Source organism: Acomys russatus, chromosome 1 (assembly GCF_903995435.1).
Source record: "Acomys russatus chromosome 1, mAcoRus1.1, whole genome shotgun sequence".
NCBI lineage: Eukaryota > Metazoa > Chordata > Mammalia > Rodentia > Muridae > Acomys > Acomys russatus.
The window spans coordinates 122,520,149-122,537,887 of NC_067137.1; the positions used below are offsets into that span (position 1 = coordinate 122,520,149).

The following is a 17,739-nucleotide window of genomic DNA, read 5'->3' on the forward strand; positions in this document are numbered from 1 at the left end:
GTGAGAACTGACCTCCACAAGTTGTCCTCTGACGTCCACATGTGTGCTGTGGCATTTGTACACATGCATGCGCGCGCGCACACACACACACACACACACACACCATATAAATAAATGTAATAAAGATTTAAATATGATATCAGATCTTGCGATGGTGGCCTATGCCTATCATCCCAGCACTGAAGAGACGGAGGCAGGAGTCTTCTGGTTGGGATCCCACGTGCGGGGTACAGGGCCTCTGTAAGCAGGATGCCACAGACAAGATGTTTTCTTCCTTGGTCCACTTAGCCTCCGGAGCTGTCGGTGTTCCTGGGCTTCTGAAGTTGGCCGGTCATCATTTGCTCAGCAACTTCTCCACTGGGCTCAGCCTATGAGAAGTTGGCCACATGAGTTGCACAGCCATGACTGGGAAATGCTTAGCTTTCTCTGGAGAAAAACCGTCTTCCTGTACAGGTTGCATCAGCATGCAACTATGTCTGTCTTTAAAAAAATCAGAAACCATTTTTTTCTGTGTATCTAAGGAGGTCCTGAACAGACTCCCAAGGGCCTTTTATAGTGATGGCTATAAAATTATCTCTTTTCACACAAACACACAGTGTTCTTTTTGTTTTTTGAATAGGGTGCTTACTGGAGGCAAATACCTGCTGTCAGATTGACTTTTTTAAAGATTTATTTTTATTTTATGTGCATGAACGTTTGCCTGCATGCATGTGCATGTGTGCACTATGGCATGTGTGGTGCCTGCAGAGGCCAGGAGAGAACAGCAGGTTCCCTGGTATAGACTTACAGGTGGTTGTGTAAGTCCTAGGAACTAAACCTGGATTCTTTGAAAGAGCAGCAAATGCTCTGAACCACCGATCCATGTCTCCACCCCTACAACGGTCCTTCTTTAAAAACTGCACTGTTTTTAACTAAGGACAGACTGCACTAAGGCTGAAATGAGAAGACAAGGATCCCATCTGTAGCAGAGTATGAGATACAGGAAACTCCAAGGCAGGATGCAGATGTCCACAAGAGATCTGACTAGAGGAAGTAAATTTCTGCCCAAGGAACCAGAGATGCTGCCTCCAGAAAAGGCTTGATTTTTCCTTTACTTGGATCTCATGGGGCTTTGACAGAATTGGTCCCCCCCCCCAAGTGGTATGTATTTTAGGTGTACACAGTATTTTTGCTTGACTAGTGAAATGAGAAGAAATAACATGACCACCTATGGACTCAGTTCCCGCTCTGTGTCAGGGATGCCTCAGAACCCCTCCCAGCAGGGCCCACAGCACAGTGCATAGTATTATGGGATGCCAGCACCCCATCTTCAGAATTTGCTCATCACAACTGAAGGGCCTGCATCCCTTCACACTCACGCACACACGCTTGCACACTCTGGACTCCAAAGCACGGCCTCTAGTCCTCACGAGCATCGCGTGGGAATGATGAGTTGCAGGAATTTGCGCTTCTCTGCCAGACCTGTTTCCCTTAGCAAGGTGTGCTCCTCGATGCTGCCATGTCTCCAGGGCCAATGGTGTCCTGTGGTGCTGTTTTCCTTAGCCACCTGCTCTGAGGGGCTGCTACTCTGTCTTGGCCGCTGGGAGCTGAGCATGAGGTTCCGACCTGCTTATCTCGTCTCCGTTGGGTCTGTACCCAGAGTCGGAAGGGCTCAGTTTTAGGGTGAACCGTTTTTATATTTTGAGGAACTCATATGCAACTTCATGCCCTCCTTCCCCGGAAACACACACACAACTTTTAAGCTCCTCTTCTGATGAGTAAGGGCGCGTGTGTGTGTATAGAGCCTAGAGGGCAGTACCAAGAGCACTCCTTTGTGTACCCCACATTATCTTTTGAGACAGGGTCTCTCGCTGAATCTGGGCCTTGCCAATCCAGCCAGTGAGCTCCAGGGATGCACCTGGCCCTGCCCTCCCAACAGTGGGCCTGTAGACTCGAGCCACACGCCTGGCTTTTGTACGAGGGCTGAAGAACTAAACTCAGACCTTCGTGTTTGCCCAGGGGCCACTTGATTGAGCCAACCCTCCTGTGGTTTTAATGCACATTCTCCTGTTGATGTATCGGGTTAAGCATCTTTTCTTCCTGCCTGCCATTTGCACACCTTCTTAGAGATGGTATCTATTCAGATCCCTTGCCCATTTTCAGTTGGGTTGGTTTTCCACCTCTGCTAGATAAAGACATAATTATTCCAAATGACTTCGAGGAGAGAAACAGTTTTTCTTTTCATCTGCTTTGGTTGGCTTTAAATGAAATTTGAACAGGGCCAACAACACTCTTCAGCATGCGTGCATAGGTTTGATGGTAGCGCCCTCATTTGCTTGACCTCCTATGACAAAGTAGCATAAACTGGTTGGATTAAAATGCCTGGAACATTCTCTCACTGTCCTAGAGACCGAAGTTGGGAATCAAAACATGGCCAAGACTGTGATCTCTGGAGCTGGTGGGAGTCCTGCTCACAGCCTGGGAATTGTGATCCACTAAGACTCTGCAAACAGAGGGAGTTGTGGGTGGGACCGCAGACACTGTGACTTACCCCAAACACCACTCCTGCCGTGCTTGGGATTCCCTGCCTCATCTGAGGTCTCTGCCCAAAGACCTCACACCCAGCAGGCTCAGTTAGCATGTTAACAGCTGAGACGACTGTAAATGCTCTATTCTCTAGTGCTCAAAGAAATGAAAGTGCCAGAAACTTGAGAAATTATATTTATGTGTGGTTTAGAAACTTGCCATGATGGAGAAATGTGGAGAAGTCGAAATCTACTTGGCTGAAGTCTTACAGTACCTCATATTCTCACCCCAAATCTGAATTTAAATCTCTTGCCATATTCTAGGCAGACACTGGGCAGACAATGTTGATGAAAACCAAGGCTGGAGCCAGCCACGAGGCCCCTGGCCTCCTGCTTAGGGAGGGGCACGAGGAAAATGTCATCAGACCCACACGCAGCGTGTGAAATCAGTGCCCCGTCAGGCTGGGGTCTGCCTGACTTAGCAAACTCCCTCTTTGCCTTTACACACGCTGACCTAAAAAGAAATATTATCCCCTAGGGTGCCTTTGAGATTGTTTGTTTAAATTAAGTTTCATTTGGATTTAATCTTAACCAAATCTTCAGAGAGCCAGGCCGGCTCCCTAGAAGGGAGCCCCTTGCGCAGGAGCCAATCAGAGAGGGCGAGGAACCTGGAGGAGCCCTCTGCTTGGTAATGTCACACGCGGGCTGCACAGGCAGACTGCTAGATGATGGTTTATGGTCTAGATCATTGTATTTTTATTACACTCATAAAACCTGTGTTTCTCCTCATTTTCGTAATGGCTTCAATGAGCGCCCGCACTTTCTAGAGGCATAGTAAATCGCTGTGTGATGGAAGGCCTGATTCGGTGGAGCACGTTGGAAAGCTTACAGTACAAAACACGCGCAGAATTTTCATCCTACTAGACTGGCACTGAGGCAAAGAGAAGTGTGCGGGCTCAAGTGTGGTTTATACTTTTTGTGGGCTTTTCCGTAAATACTTCAGGAGTTTTCCGTTAAATTCCAATATAAATGGTACACACAGTGAGATGCCTTGAGAATATTGGCTCTTTCAATCCCACAGGGATATAAATCAATACAGAAGGAGAAAGACATTGCACATGCCTGACTTTAAGATGTAATTTAATGGAGGAATTTAATAACAGGAGTGGTGATGAGAAAGCATTTTCTGTGTGATATGCGTGGGTTCCTTAAATAACAAGATCTTAATCAGATTTTTACGTCTGCAGTTTTAAAAAGCGGAAGCTCTCTTGGATACCGATTTTACAACTAAATGCGTTTGCTTGTAGATACTTCTGTGATGTTACTTCAGGGCATGGCAGAGAAATCAGGGCACTCTTCACCCTCACCCCACTGGACTGTGCTGACAAAAGTCTACACCAGCCATGCCTGAGAAACAGCCTTGTGAACCACCTGGAATGTTTGACACAAAGTTTTACGTCTTGCGAAGTGATAGGCTGTGTTTACACAGATTGTGGCTGAGGTGGTTTTCAGCACGACAAATGAGCATTTGTGTGCTTGTGTGGCTTAGAGCAGTTATGTGTCTCCTGTAAATATTAACTAAGTTTTGAGTTGTTGTCATCTGAATAGTGTTGCAGGGCTTGGGAGCAGGGTCTGTCCCGCTCTGTAAAAAGAGGTCTTCTCAGGGCCCACTTCTGATAGGCAGGCAGGCAGCGCCCTGGTAACCGTGTGTGGAGAGACAGGACCATCAAACAAGCAAACAAACAAAACCAGCCAGCAGCAGCTGCCATTAGTTGGCTCACAAAACAGGGTGTTTTTCACCAGGCTCGTGCAGCCTGAGCTAGCTTTCTGTTATATTCTAGAAAGTTTCCTTTTCTAGGTCAAAAGTTATGGGGTGCGGTGACATAGGCCTCTGATCCTAACAGTCAGAAGCCAGATGCAGATGCAGATCTCTGTGAGTTTGGGACTAGTGCAATACTCGCGGGCCTACATAGTGGTTTCCAAGCCAGCAAGAGTCACACTTTGTCTCAAAAAAAAAGGGGGGGAGGGTGACTGGGTATAAGCAGCCAAGGAGTGAAACTCACTGGATGATTTGGTTTGTTTTTTTTTTTTTAAGTATCTCATGGAGAATATAGAACATGATAGACCATGGGGCTAGTGTCTTCATAGGTGTGAGGCAGCTGCAGCGTGCAGGATCCCATGAGTGGGAGAGCTGGGGACTGTCTGCAGTGGTAGTAACCATGAGCTCTGTGTCCCTGCAGATGGTGTGGGAGAGCGGCTGTGCTGTCATCGTCATGCTGACATCCCTCTCTGAGAACGGAGTCAGGCAGTGCCACCACTACTGGCCCGACGAAGGCTCTAACCTGTACCATGTCTATGAGGTACCAGGACCGGGTGTCGACTCAGGGGCCTGACAAGAGGCACATTCCTCTCATCCTCGTCAACAACCTAACAGCTGCTCTGTGGGGCTTGGGGGTCCCCAGGGAGGGCCATCAACACCCTTCACTTCAGAGGGATCTGGGTGTTGAACACTCAAGAGACCTGATGTTACGTAGTTAGGGACAGACTCAGGAGTGACTGTGGGCATTCCATATTGCAATTGTATAAATCTAAAGGCAATTTGGAAGAAGAAGAAGAAGAAGAAGAAGAAGAAGAAGAAGAAGAAGAAGAAGAAGAAGAAGAAGAAGAAGAAGAAGAAGAAGAAGAAGAAGAAGAAGAAGAAGAAGAAGAAGAAGAAGAAGAAACAACCATGCCTACTGTGCACAGGTGCCCCAGGTCCCAAATAAGAAGCATGCAAGCAAGGTCCACTTTCACAGAAAACGCTGCCCGCATCCTAGTAGTTGCTGGGTTTTCTTGCCTCAGTTGCGGGGTCTGTAGAATTTCACCTTTTGTGAGGGGTAAAGTTCCCTTGCTGGGTTTCCCACACATACTAAGATGAAGGCAACAGCCATTGTATGTAAGCTAGAGATACAAAAATCTCACATGGGACACACATTAGAGGTTTCAATGGGAACCCTAAGAAAGGATGGCTAGGAAGCCATAGTCTCTAACCTAGGGAGAGATAGGACCATGCCCTCAGTGTCCTCTGAATCTTATGTCCCCTCATCTACAGCAGGCGCCAGTTAAAAGTGAGAGGGGAAAGGGGGAGCTTGGGTCAAACCAGACCTCACCTGTCTGTCTCCTCACCATAGCCCCTCTCTCCCCAAACACATCAATGTGTTCCATAGTGGTGGACTCACGCGCTTTGCTCATCTGTCCCCACCAGGTCAATCTGGTTTCTGAGCACATATGGTGCCAGGATTTCCTGGTGAGGAGCTTTTACCTGAAGAACCTGCAAACCAACGAGACTCGCACGGTGACCCAGTTCCACTTCCTGAGTTGGTATGACCAGGGAGTCCCTTCCTCCACGAGGTCACTCCTGGATTTCCGCAGGTAAAACAAAGAGAATGCTGCCAACTAATGCAATCAGAGTGTGCACGGGTAGGCCACGGCACGTGGCTCGGGCCGGGTCTCTTGGTTTTTAAGATGCTATCTTCAGTGCAACAACTGGGCAGGAAGAGAGACGGAGGGAGGGAAGGGTATAGTAAGTGCCCATATTCAGTATGAGTTATTTTCCATCACTAGGGATGCTGAACATGAGAGGACAGGTTTGTAGGATGCTGTTAGTGTGGTCATAATTTAATACGATTCTGCAACCCACCTAAGACATACAGTTTAATAAAGTCAAAATTCTAATTTGGCTACTTCCTCTGCCAGCCAAACTAAAGACATTTTGTCAGGGAAAGGCCGGTCACTAGAAAAGACAGTCTTAGATAAAAGCTTAAATACATCAAGCCCATGAATTGTGTATACGTGTTTAGTGCAGTTTTGAAAATGACAGTCATTTTTAATGCACTTTATTCTTTGCTTGTTGCTCTAGTCAGCTAGCCATCAAAAAAAAAAAGTGTCTCGTTTCAAAGTGTCTTTATTGTGCTGATGAGATGAATGCTAGACTTTCTTATGGGAAGATATTGACAATGTAAAGCAAAGCAAAGTGTGAGGTAGGCGTGCTGTCTGCACATCACACTGGTGATGGGTTAGTGTCACCCAAAGTGGCGATGAGTGCATAGCCATCTGTCCACATCAGTGTCAAGTTCTATATTCTCCGTGCAGCTAACCGGAAGCCCACCCGCCCAGCACATCCTCAGACAAGGAACTGGGGAGTTAGGGCACAGTGCTTTATTGATTGTTAAATCACCAGATGACATGGCAAACAGTTCTTTGTCCTCGAGTCTGCAGTTAGGTAGCTGGAAGAAGGTTGAAGAGAAGAGTATTGAGGCAAAAATGGTGCCAGGATTGACCTGGGCTGCTCGGATGTGCAGGTTACGAATTCTGGAACGTATATCACATTGCTACATCTTTTGCCTTCTTAGTCTTCTTAAAAAAATGATTCGTAGATAGAGTGGCCCTACATAGCCCCTAGCTATCCTGCAACTATGTTAGCCAGGCTGGCCTCAGACTCACAGAGATCTGCCTGCCACTGCCTTCCAAGTGCTAGGAATAAAAATCTCTTTATCGGAATGAATCACTCTCTGGAAAAGAATTCCAAGAAAGGATCTGAGGAAAGACAGGGATCTTGGTATCCAGGCCAGTGGCTCCTGCCCAGCTGTCACCTCGCCCATAGGTGTCCTCAGAAACCTGAGACTATCCTAAAACAGCCACTGTCCACAGTCCCTCCTTCCTACCACCCTAATTCCCTGGCTACTAGACCCTTCCCAGCACAGACTCCCAAGAATACACATAGGGAGTCTCTTGTTCATGACTGGCAAAGTGGATGCAGCTATGTAGAAGGCTGGTCCATCCCATTACCCGTCTCTAAGCTCATCCGAGGGGTTTGCACATATATGCGTATGGGCTCGTCGTGTCTGTATTCATATATGGAACGGAACATACCCATATCCAGCCCTCAGGGTTCATGACACATCATGGAGAAAGTCGGGATCCCTGGGTCTCCCCAGCTCCAGAGTCTGAGGAGACACGATCCAAGGCTATGTTACACTCTATAGAAAACAGACTCTCAGCTCAGTGTCGAGGCTTCAGTGAGGGAGAAAGCTCTGCTTTCCAGTTTGCACAGGACCCAGTAGCTCAGCTGAGGGTGTCTCCACCCCATCCTGGATAGCTGGCACAAGTGGCCACAGGCTCAGGGTACCCTCTGGCTTAGAAGTGAGTTGGCAGGGCTAGCAGCTTGGTGGAGAGGAGCCACCTCTGTGGGTCCTGCCACCCCTCTTGTTCAGGGGAAGGGGTTCTAATCTTGGAACAATATCCTAATGTTCTCAGCAGGCCTGAGGTGTGTGTGTCAGGCATCCAAGATGTGTAATTAACTGTTTCTGGAACCCAGGGGGGAACACATTTACACTTTAAAGAGAAACTGCTAAGAAATAATTAGAGTCACATGTGAGGGCTTGGCTCTACAACCCCCTGTCTCCTCTCCCTGTCTCAGTGTCCTCTCTCTCTCTCTCTCTTTCTCTCTTTCTCTCTCTCACAATCTTCCCCCCTCCCCTCCCTCCCTTCACCCTCCCCCTGCTCTTCTTGCTGTGTTCCATGCACCCACTAACGCTGCTCACTGTCAAACCGACAAACCCTTACTTTGCCAGCTACTTAGCGGTGGCCAGTGTCATTTTTGTGATGTTGCAGCTAGTAATATGAGCCCAGTTGCATAGTCACAAAAGTGATCATTGGAAACTGTGACTGCTGCAGGGACATGGGGCCCCTCTCTGAGCCTCTAACGACCTGACCTGACTTTGCTTGCTGTTCGTTTGCATGGCGACTCCTTCTCACTCAGTGACCAAGGGTTGGTTTGTATCGCTAACGGTTCCTTCTTGGGGAAATCCTCCTGCCAAAGTCCATATAGTATCCATTTCTGCTCAGTGTTGGAGACCTCGCTTACCGATGATCTGTCTAAGAGCATAATGAGACAACTGTGTATTGCTCATCTTCATCAATAACTACCACCTGCATCTCAGGTCCGCGGAGGAACACATTGGCTCCATGTGTGACTTTTTTTTGCTTTTCTATTTGTGGTATTTCATGCTGTAATAACCCACGGTTCTCTGTTAATAAAGTTCTAAGCTATACCGCCACAAGTATTTTCACCATGTCTCCTACCTGGCCCGGGGCTGCATGTATGTCTCACACAGGGCGGGTCTGATATCGGTGTGAAAATGACAGTGAAATCTCTCCAGGGCCTCCTGAGGCAACCAATCTGGAAAAGACATACCTTAGGCGTGGCGTCCTGTAGAGGAAGATGAGGCCATGGGAGTGGAGACCTGAGTGGCTGCCACTTAGCCTGAGCCACAGTTCTACCTAGCAAGATTATGGGTGCATTCTGCCACCAGTGAGTGCTGAGAAGTTAACAGGGCTCTGCCTTATAGACTGCTGGTGGCATTTCTCACAAAGATGCTTTCCTCACCCGCAGTAGCCAAGCATGCACAGTGTGGTGGCGAGTCAAAGGCGTGGGGCTGGGGTTGTTCCTGTTAGCAGGGAAACTGCAGAAAGAAATAGAGTTTAGAGAGGAAAGCCACCCAGTGAGCCTGGTCCCTGGTCCATTTACTGGCTTGCAGGCCTTCATGCCTGCCAGCGGAGAGTTCCATCACAGCCACACCTCAGCCCTGTGCTCTGGTTCTCCTGAGCCACCAGCTTCCTGCTCTGGCTATAGCACCTCTGTGTGTCAGGGCTGTAACCCAATAGGGAACAGGAGAGGCAGGTGGGTCTCCTTTCTAACCTGGTTATTCCCCCAACATCCTGGTGTGTGGTGCTGGTGCTTAGGGATTTTTGTCTCTCACTTCTCACCTCCTCCCAGGCATAGTGCACCTCACACCCATAACCACAAAAGGCTCTCACAGAGAGGTCCTTTTTACCCTGGTAGTTGTGAGCACTCCCCTTTTTTGGAGTCTCGGCGGGTGGTCCAGAGGCTCTAAGATGCTGCTGGTTTTTACAGATAGAGAGAGAGCAGCCACAGATCAAGTGCTGCCCAACAGAGCTTTGAACATGACCTGTCTGTAGGGGGTGGCGGAGTGCATCTTATCCAGGCTCTGCATCTGTCCTTCAATTCCCATTTGCTGGTCCCACTGTGGGGGAGGGGGAACTCAGACTTCTATCAGAAGTACCTAAGTCTAGTGACACTGCAGTAGAAGTCAAAAGAAAGAGAGAGGCAGGGGGCCTTCTGATATTGGCCTGCCTGATACTAAATTATCTACTCCGTGCATGGGCCACCAGACACAGCCTGCTGTCCCCCTGCACCTGGCCCTCTCTGCCTGGAGGCTTGCAGCCCCAGATGACCGACTTCCACTCTGCATTCACTGTCACAGAGCTTTGGAGGCAAAGGAACATGGCAGATTCCCACTTCTTGTTCAAAGGGAATTTTTTTTTCCCTTCTTGATTTGAGTCTCATTGTGGGAAGTCAAATGGCACACTCCAGAGAGTGCCCTCATCACACTTTTTCCAGCAAACTCAGATGCTGCCTTTGCTTCCTGATAGGGATCATTTTACAGAGAACTTTAATGTGCTTGGAAAACTTGTTTAGCTGTTTCACTGAATTTAAAATGTAAACCTTGCAGCTTGTACTATGAATTAAAACCAGCCCTGTGGTTTGGTCAACGATACCTTAACTATTTCATGGGTAGTGCTCATAACTACTGGTCTCGACTTGTACAGAGGAGGTGTTTTTTGTTTTTGTTTTTGTTTTAAAACACCCCAATTTAGAAAAGTAGAAAAGACCATCTTGATCTCTCTGGAGTGTTCACCAATATTTACAGACTCTTACCTCGAGCTAGCAGATAAGATAGGACCTTTAGAAAATATATATATATATATCATTATATTTCAGTGTGGTGAATAAACTATAAGACATTTCAGGCATACAGTACAAAGCCCAGAGTGTCCAAAAGAAGTCTAGTCTCTGGATCCACACACAGTGACACACCAGGAACAGGCCCAAAGCCTGGAGCTTTACACTTGGAAGGGGAGAAAAAGCACTCACTATGAGTGTGTAAGGTGTGTTTTTAAACCTCTTTTACCAAGTTACCATTGAAAGGAAGAAATCGTTGCGTTAGATACGTGAACTCTCACTCTCAATGTCCAAGCAGGTTGCTGCAAAGATGGTTTAGATGTGTGGACACTGCCGGGCAGTTAGTGTCTTGGATGACAGAGTTTTGGCATGCCACTATAACTTTTATCTCTTTTTATTTCAGAAAAGTAAACAAGTGCTACAGAGGCCGCTCTTGTCCAATAATTGTTCATTGCAGGCAAGTATAACTTTTAACATGGGTTAAGTGTCACTATCTCAAAAACATAACAGACCCCGTTGCAGTGCAGGCTGAGCTTTCTGACTGCCTGGCGCATGTATCTGGCTGGTCTCTCTAAGGGGAACCACAGTATAAACTTAATTCGCCATTCCATTTGGCTAGCGGAAGCTGTGGCTTTTTGCCACTGCGCATGCGCTGGAAGGTGCCATGGACTGTCTCCTATTTCTAAATGCCCACATACAAATGCCTTATTTTTTTTTTTTCTTAAACCCTCTTGGTGCCACAAAAATTTGAGGACCACAAGGTCGAGCGTATGGCTTTACCCCAGCCACAAGATGAAAAGTCCCTAGAGATACACGGGGCACAGTCTGTAAAGACAGGGGCGAGCCACCACCATCACTCTGCTCTCAGAGGCTGAGCCTTTGCAAGACTCCAGTGGGCTGGGGCTAAAGTCATGCCAGTGAGAGAGAGGTCAGAGGATATCAGCCCAGCGGTCTGTGCTACCAGACTCCGCACTCCGCTGTTGATACTGAAGAGGTCACATTCCATTCTGCTACAACTGTCTCATAGAACGTGCCTTTCTGCCTGGAGAGAAAAGATCTGACATAAAGGTCAAGCACCGTGTGTGTGTGTGTGTGTGTGTGTGTGTGTGTGTGTGTGTGTGTGTACACATCTGTGCAAAATATGTGCAAATGCTTCTGCCGTTGAGCAGGGAGTGGAAATAGCCTGCAATTCTGTGTCTCAGAAAGCAGAGCAAAGCATCTTTGTTACCAAGATAAGTCACGGGATGTTGGAAGATTTGTGTAGTATGGCTTAAAATGTTCTGAGTCTGCGCTGCATACAGAAGTGAGCCACGCTGGGCTCGAGGATGTTAACAGCAGCCCCTTGACACAGCTCTGAGGATCCCAAATGCCCACATGCGAATGAAAGCATAGTGTTACCTGTTCCATTTGCCAGCCCACAGCTTTTTCGTAGCATTTGGGGGAAGCTGTGAAAGCAAAGGCAAGGAAGGGCTCTCTCCACCTGAAAGAGATGCCAGGGACCTTCCTGACCCCCTGAGAGCCACAGTGTGTAAAGTCCTCAGTGGATGCTTCCTCTTAGCTGATTTGCTGGAAGTCTGCATTTGAAGCACCTTCTCTTCAGGAGAGGCCAGGGCTGCGAGAACAAGCTTCATTTGATGGAAGAGCATGTTGGGAACTCACATGACACAACAGGAACATCTACACAGGAGAGGAGATGGTCCTATGCGGTCCTCATGAGAGAAGCTAACTCCTGGCCACTGTTCCCAAAGAAAAGGAGTTATCCTGGGTTTTTTTGTTTGTTTGTTTGTTTGTTTTGTTTTGTTTTGTTTCCCACTTGGCACTGTAGAGACATGACTCAGAACATCTGGACAAGTCTGGTCCCAGGGGGCAAATGTTACAGCTACTGCTGGTGGCATGAGGGGCACGTGAAGGAGAGCACTGTTAGAAGAATATGACCATGTAACGAATGAAGGGTGCACGTCTCCCTGCGAAGGAGGGCGCCTTGAGAAGGATATCTGTGCATTCTGACAGGCGCCCCACCCTAGCACCCAGCCTTCTCCACCTGACCTCCCACTGGCTCAGAGCCACAGGGTACTGTCGGGGACAGTAGAAGGCAGATGCCATCAACCTCTGGTGCCAGCAAGCTTCTCTTCCTTTTTTTCTCCCCCATGACAAAATTGACCACATCTCTGGATAAAGGGTGAGCAGAGAGAAACAGCGTTCTGAGAAAGACATTTCTGCAGAGAGGAGAGCAGCCAGAGGTTGAGACCCTTCGTGGCCCCCTTCTTCCTGAACGTGGGTGTCCCCTCCCTCCCTCCTTCTAACTCACTGTCTCCCTTCCTCTCCCAGCCCCACTTGAGAATGAGGAAGGACTTGGCTGCTGGCTTTGCTGAGCCCGCTCGCTCGCTTGCTCGCTCACGCAGGGTAGGCAGCCTTTCACTCTCTCTCCTTCTGTTGACAGTGACGGCGCGGGCAGGAGTGGAACCTACGTCCTGATTGACATGGTTCTCAATAAGATGGCCAAAGGTGAGAGACGATGGTGTTGCCATAGCAACACGGGGGGGCGCACTATTCACAGGAGGCCTTGGAAAAAAATTAGCGGATTGTTGTCCATTTCCTGAGTCAAGTCCTGTTGAGGCCGTCTGCAGCAAGTGTGTGTGTGTGTGTGTGTGTGTGTGTGTGTGTGTGTGTGTGTGTGTTTGAGATTTGCCCTTTTTTTTGTGGTGGAACCAGCACACACAGTGAGTCTGCAATGAGGCTCTGTCCTGTGCAGCTTGGTGCCTGTGGGAGGAGGGGCAGAGGGCAGCCTTGAACCTTCACATCCTTCTGTAGGTCTGAAAGGTGTGGAGTATTTCGTGCAATTTTCCATTGCTGTTAACTGGTTTTGCAAGGTGTCATTTAGATTTCCTGCCACCTAAGAACAGGTTCTAACACCACTAGAATGTAGACTTGGTTTAGAGGAGGATGTGTCATGTGGTATGGTGGTGGTGGTGGTGTGTGTGTGTGTGTGTGTGTGTGTGTGTGTGTGGTCTGTGTATGGCTGTATGCCTGTGTGTATGTGGTATATTTGTTTGGGTTTCTGTGTGTATGTAGTGTGTACCTGTATATGTGTGATGTGTGTGCCTGTGGTGTGTGTGGTGTGCCTGTATGTGTGCCTATGTGTGTATGTAGTGGGGGGTGTGCCTGTGTGTGTGGTATGTTTGTATGTGTGGAGTGTGTGGTATGTGTGCCTATGTGTGTGTGGCATGTGTGTATGTGGTGTGTGTGGTGTATTTTTATGTGTGCCTATGTGTGTGAGTGTGTGTATGTATAGTGTGTGTGAGTGTGTGGTGTGTGTGTGTGTACCTGTTTGTGAGTGTGTGTATAGGATATGTGTGCCTGTATGTGTGTAGTGTGTTTTTATGTGTGCCTATGTGTGTATGTGTGTGTTAGTGTATGTATGTGTGTTAGTATATGTATACGTGTGTGTGAGTGTGTGTGTGTGTGTGTACTGGTCTTGAGTCCAGCTTCACACAAGCTAGGCAAGTACTCTATTGCTCAGCTGCACCCTGGCTCCACACAAGCTGGCTAACACCCTCCTTAGAACTCAAAGTGGGTTGTGGGGCCCAGGACAGGACAGACCTTCAGTCTCAAGAACCTCAGGCGTTGCTGTACTGTGCTGAGCAGTGCAACCTGCTACTTTGGCCACGATAGGACTTTCTATATCTATACTGACCAAGCTCCGTGGAATCCAGGCCATGTAGAAGAGGAAGCCGAGGATGAACTTAAAGGAGCGGGCTCTATCACTCCTGGGGCCTTGCACCCTGAGCATCCTAGGCTGGGAAGGCCCAGCTCCCACCTGCCTGCCTCAGCTTGCCCCTCCAGACTGACTGAACCCATAGTTACCCTGAAGCACAGCTCTGGGCAGCACGTACAGTCTCCCTCAGCTGTGAGCAGGACATTCTGTCTGAACACAGGAGCATACTCTACTGCCCTGGAGTCAGGCACTGTTCACACATTACACTCCATCCTTGCCTGGCCACCATAACAGATCCTGACTGTAGAGTTCCTGCGCGTTCCACAAGAATGGTAACGTTCCTCACTAGCTCTCCCCTGGCAAGAAGAGAAGGGAAAGATAGGGAAGGGAAGGCAGGGCAGAGCAAGGCAGAGGAAGGGAAGCAGAAAGAGGGGAAAAGGAAGGCGGGGGAGGAAGGGAGAGGAAAAAAGAGGAAGGGAATAAGAGATGGGGGGGAGGGAAGGGCAGGAGGGTGAAGAAAAACAGAAGCGGGAGGGAATGTGCCCCCACAAGGAGACATGGAGTGATAGAGCAGTGGCCCAGGGTCCACACAGAGTCCTGAAGTATCTGGAAACTGGCCAGAACTTGTAGGCAGGGCCTCCTGGCCTAGAGCCAAGCACTTCAGCCACCCCGAGGCTCCAGGCCTCCTCTGCTGGCTCTGGGGCTTGGCTCCATTCTCTGATGTTGGTTTAAGCCCTCCACCAGCACCAGCACCAGTACCAACACCAGCACCAGCACCAGCACCAGCACCAGCATCAGCACCCCTGCTTAGCTGCCGGCAGGAAGATGCACAGACAAAGACAGAGGCAGAATGCAAACACCGTCACTGCTTTCAGTAACGTTTGGCAGGGGGCATGACACACCTTAACGTTTTTCTTAAAAATTTATCTTTCTCCTTGTCCATTAATGCTGCCCTGGCTCATTTTAAAGATCCTTTTCCTAGCGAATACGCAGTTATTGGTGCTAGCAGCAATCAATGAAACTCACACTTACTCCCTTATTCCTCTGCGAGCTCTCATGAACATACAATCTTCCTTTTGTTGCACCAAAATTCACTCAGAATGATACAGATTATTTTAGCTAGATGTTTTCTTCCATGGCTGTGTTTGCAGTGTGCTATAAAAAGTATTTTGGCCAGCATTAATTTCATGTGAAAAGATGCCGAACAGTATGGGGCGAGTGCTAAGGTAGCGGCCCATTGCGTTGGTATGATCTGGCATGGGTTTTCAGTGACTTGGGCAGGCGGGAGGGGGGGACCGGGGGGGGGGGCCTAACTGTCCGCCGTCGGCCCAGGCCTGCCATTTGCTACCTCCATTCTACCATGTAATGTCAGGTTCCATTTAAAGTGTGGGCTTGCTGTTCACAATGCAAGCCCATCCATGTGGAACTGGTGAGAGCCAGGGGGGCTCCCTGCTCTCTGGGATCTGTCACCCCTCTTTCCAATACTGACCTGCTCCCCTTCCCCAGGGGGCTGCAGTATGAAATCCCCTGACCTGGGGCCCCCGGCTGGGGTCTCAAGAGAGATCAAAGGGCAGTCAGCTCCTCATAGACTGAGGTGGGCCTTTCCCAGGCCACCACCCCTACAGGCCGCTGGGGTTTTGTCCCAGGGCGGCTGGGGTGCCTTTGTCTGGTCTGAGAAACTGGAGGCCTGTGTTGCCAACCCAGTGTTCATCAAATGATCAGAGGCCTAAAGACCTGGACATGCAGCCTTTCTTCACAGTTCCCTTTCTTAAAAGAAATGAATTGCAGGAACAGCAAAGAAAGCCTTTGCAGAGCTGGCCTGTGCAGCCTCACCATCCCTCAGAGTCCTCCGCCCTGTGCGTTCCAGCTGCACCCAGCGGCTCTCATTCACACTGCCTTTCAGGGATTAAGGCCCTCAGGCCTAACACAAGGGCTAGAAGAATGGAGTCGGAATAATTTAAGTTCTTTCCGCACTGTCTGGTCTGTTAGCAAGCAGACAATGAATGATGCACTTGGAAATGAAAGTAAACGGAGCCCGCTCTGGAAGGGCCAAGCTACACAGAGGGGCTGGAGATCACCACTGTATGCTGGGGCCACAGCAAGTGTGTCTTCCTACTTCGCAAAGATGCACGGCCTCTCCCACTGCCGGGCTCAGTTCCAGCCGAGCTGCTGTCTAAGCTTGTGCTTTCTACGTTTCTGTTCAGCCCTGACATCCACTTACCCAGAGCTCCCTCCTGTCTCCTCACAGTGTTTGAAAGGTACAGACAGTGGCCCAAGCTTCCACACCTGAGCCACGGCTGAGTCACCACAGGCTGAGTCACCACAGCACCAGGATCTGGAGAATCCTGGAGAGCTCTAGCATTAGGGCCACCCAGCACAGACACACACAGCACGTGACTGCACGATGTCAGCACCATTCTCAACAGGAGTTGGGGAGACGAGAGGGTCCCTTGTCCTCCAGATGAGGCACAAATCTGCTTTGAGGAGAGACCAGCAACCCGGTCTCCCTGCGCCGTGGCTCTAGAGCCGTAGCATGTGCAGTATAGGGCAAGGCTTCTGGTTGGTCAGCTGCAGGCTAGGAGCTGTACCTTCCAGTGTGTGTCTCTGGCCTCCATCTCCTGCAGAAGTATGTGTTAGAGCAGGCTGTACCTATGTTCACACTCGGGGCTGCTGTGCTGTGAGATCCCACAGTCAGAGGGCACGTGGATACTGGCTGTGTAGCCCTAAACTCCTCCTCAGCAACCTAGCCTGCCTCTCCACCCACTGTCCCTGCCCGCCAGGGTGCCCTCTCTTATAAGATGTGCAGCCTGTGACTGGCCTGAGTATCACACATCTGGGGAAACCTGGACTGTTCACACTTCTGCACCTGGCTGACTTCCATGACAGCTGCCAGTGTCCTCAGGCTCACCCACTCTGCAGCTTATGTTGGCCTTCATATCCGCTACAGAGCACACTGGCTCAGCTGCGGACAGGCACCGGTCTGTTTCCAACTTTGAGCCCCTTCCAGGTGTGCAAGATCTGCTGGAATCCCCATTTGGAGCCATTTTGAGTCTATAACCAGGGACGGGACGGGATGGCTGGGTCAGGTGCCGAACACCGTGCCACCACGGCTGTGCCATCCTGCATGCCCACAGTGATGCTCAGGGTTCTGTTTTGTTCCCATGTGCTGTGCACCACTGCTTTGCCAGGTTCTATATTTTTTTTTAAAAAATCTATTTACTTTCAAGTTTTGTATTTGATAAATATATGCTTATATGTTATATGCTGAGCAAATTCTCCCTCACTCTCCTACCCTCTCCAGTCTCCTCTCCCTTTCCCATGAGTCTCTTCTGCTCCCCCAGACACTTTTACAACTACTTTCACGTGGTACATGTGAGACTTTGTGTATATGTATACAACACAGGAGCCACAAATGAGAGGAAAAGAATAGACATCTTTCTGAGCCTGGTTTCCTTCACTTAGGACCATCTCCGGTTTCATCCCTCTGCCCACAAACAGCAGGACTTCATTTTTTTTTTTCCATCTAAGGCTCAAAAGGGGTGCCGTTGTGAATTCTTCATTTTCTCTGCCCATGTCTCTGGCCATGGACACATGGGTTGGTTCGGCAGCTGAGCTAGTTCTGAACTCTGCTGCAGCCAACGCTGACGCCCACGCATCTCTGGATGCGTTGACGTGGGGAGCCCTTCTGGGTGCTGCCGCTGACCATGTGGGGGACC

General features: G+C 49.2%; 1 protein-coding gene across 1 annotated transcript in view; it reads left to right on the top strand.

The window, feature by feature from the left end:
- LOC127195849 (receptor-type tyrosine-protein phosphatase N2-like) overlaps nt 1-17,739 on the top strand; it is a 123,166-nt gene that overhangs the window by 87,120 nt on the left and 18,307 nt on the right. The window contains exons 8-11 of the mRNA XM_051153486.1: nt 4,745-4,864; nt 5,749-5,915; nt 10,712-10,765; nt 12,749-12,813. Of these exons, the coding sequence (XP_051009443.1) occupies nt 4,745-4,864; nt 5,749-5,915; nt 10,712-10,765; nt 12,749-12,813 (406 nt within the window). The remainder of the gene's footprint in view (nt 1-4,744; nt 4,865-5,748; nt 5,916-10,711; nt 10,766-12,748; nt 12,814-17,739) is intronic.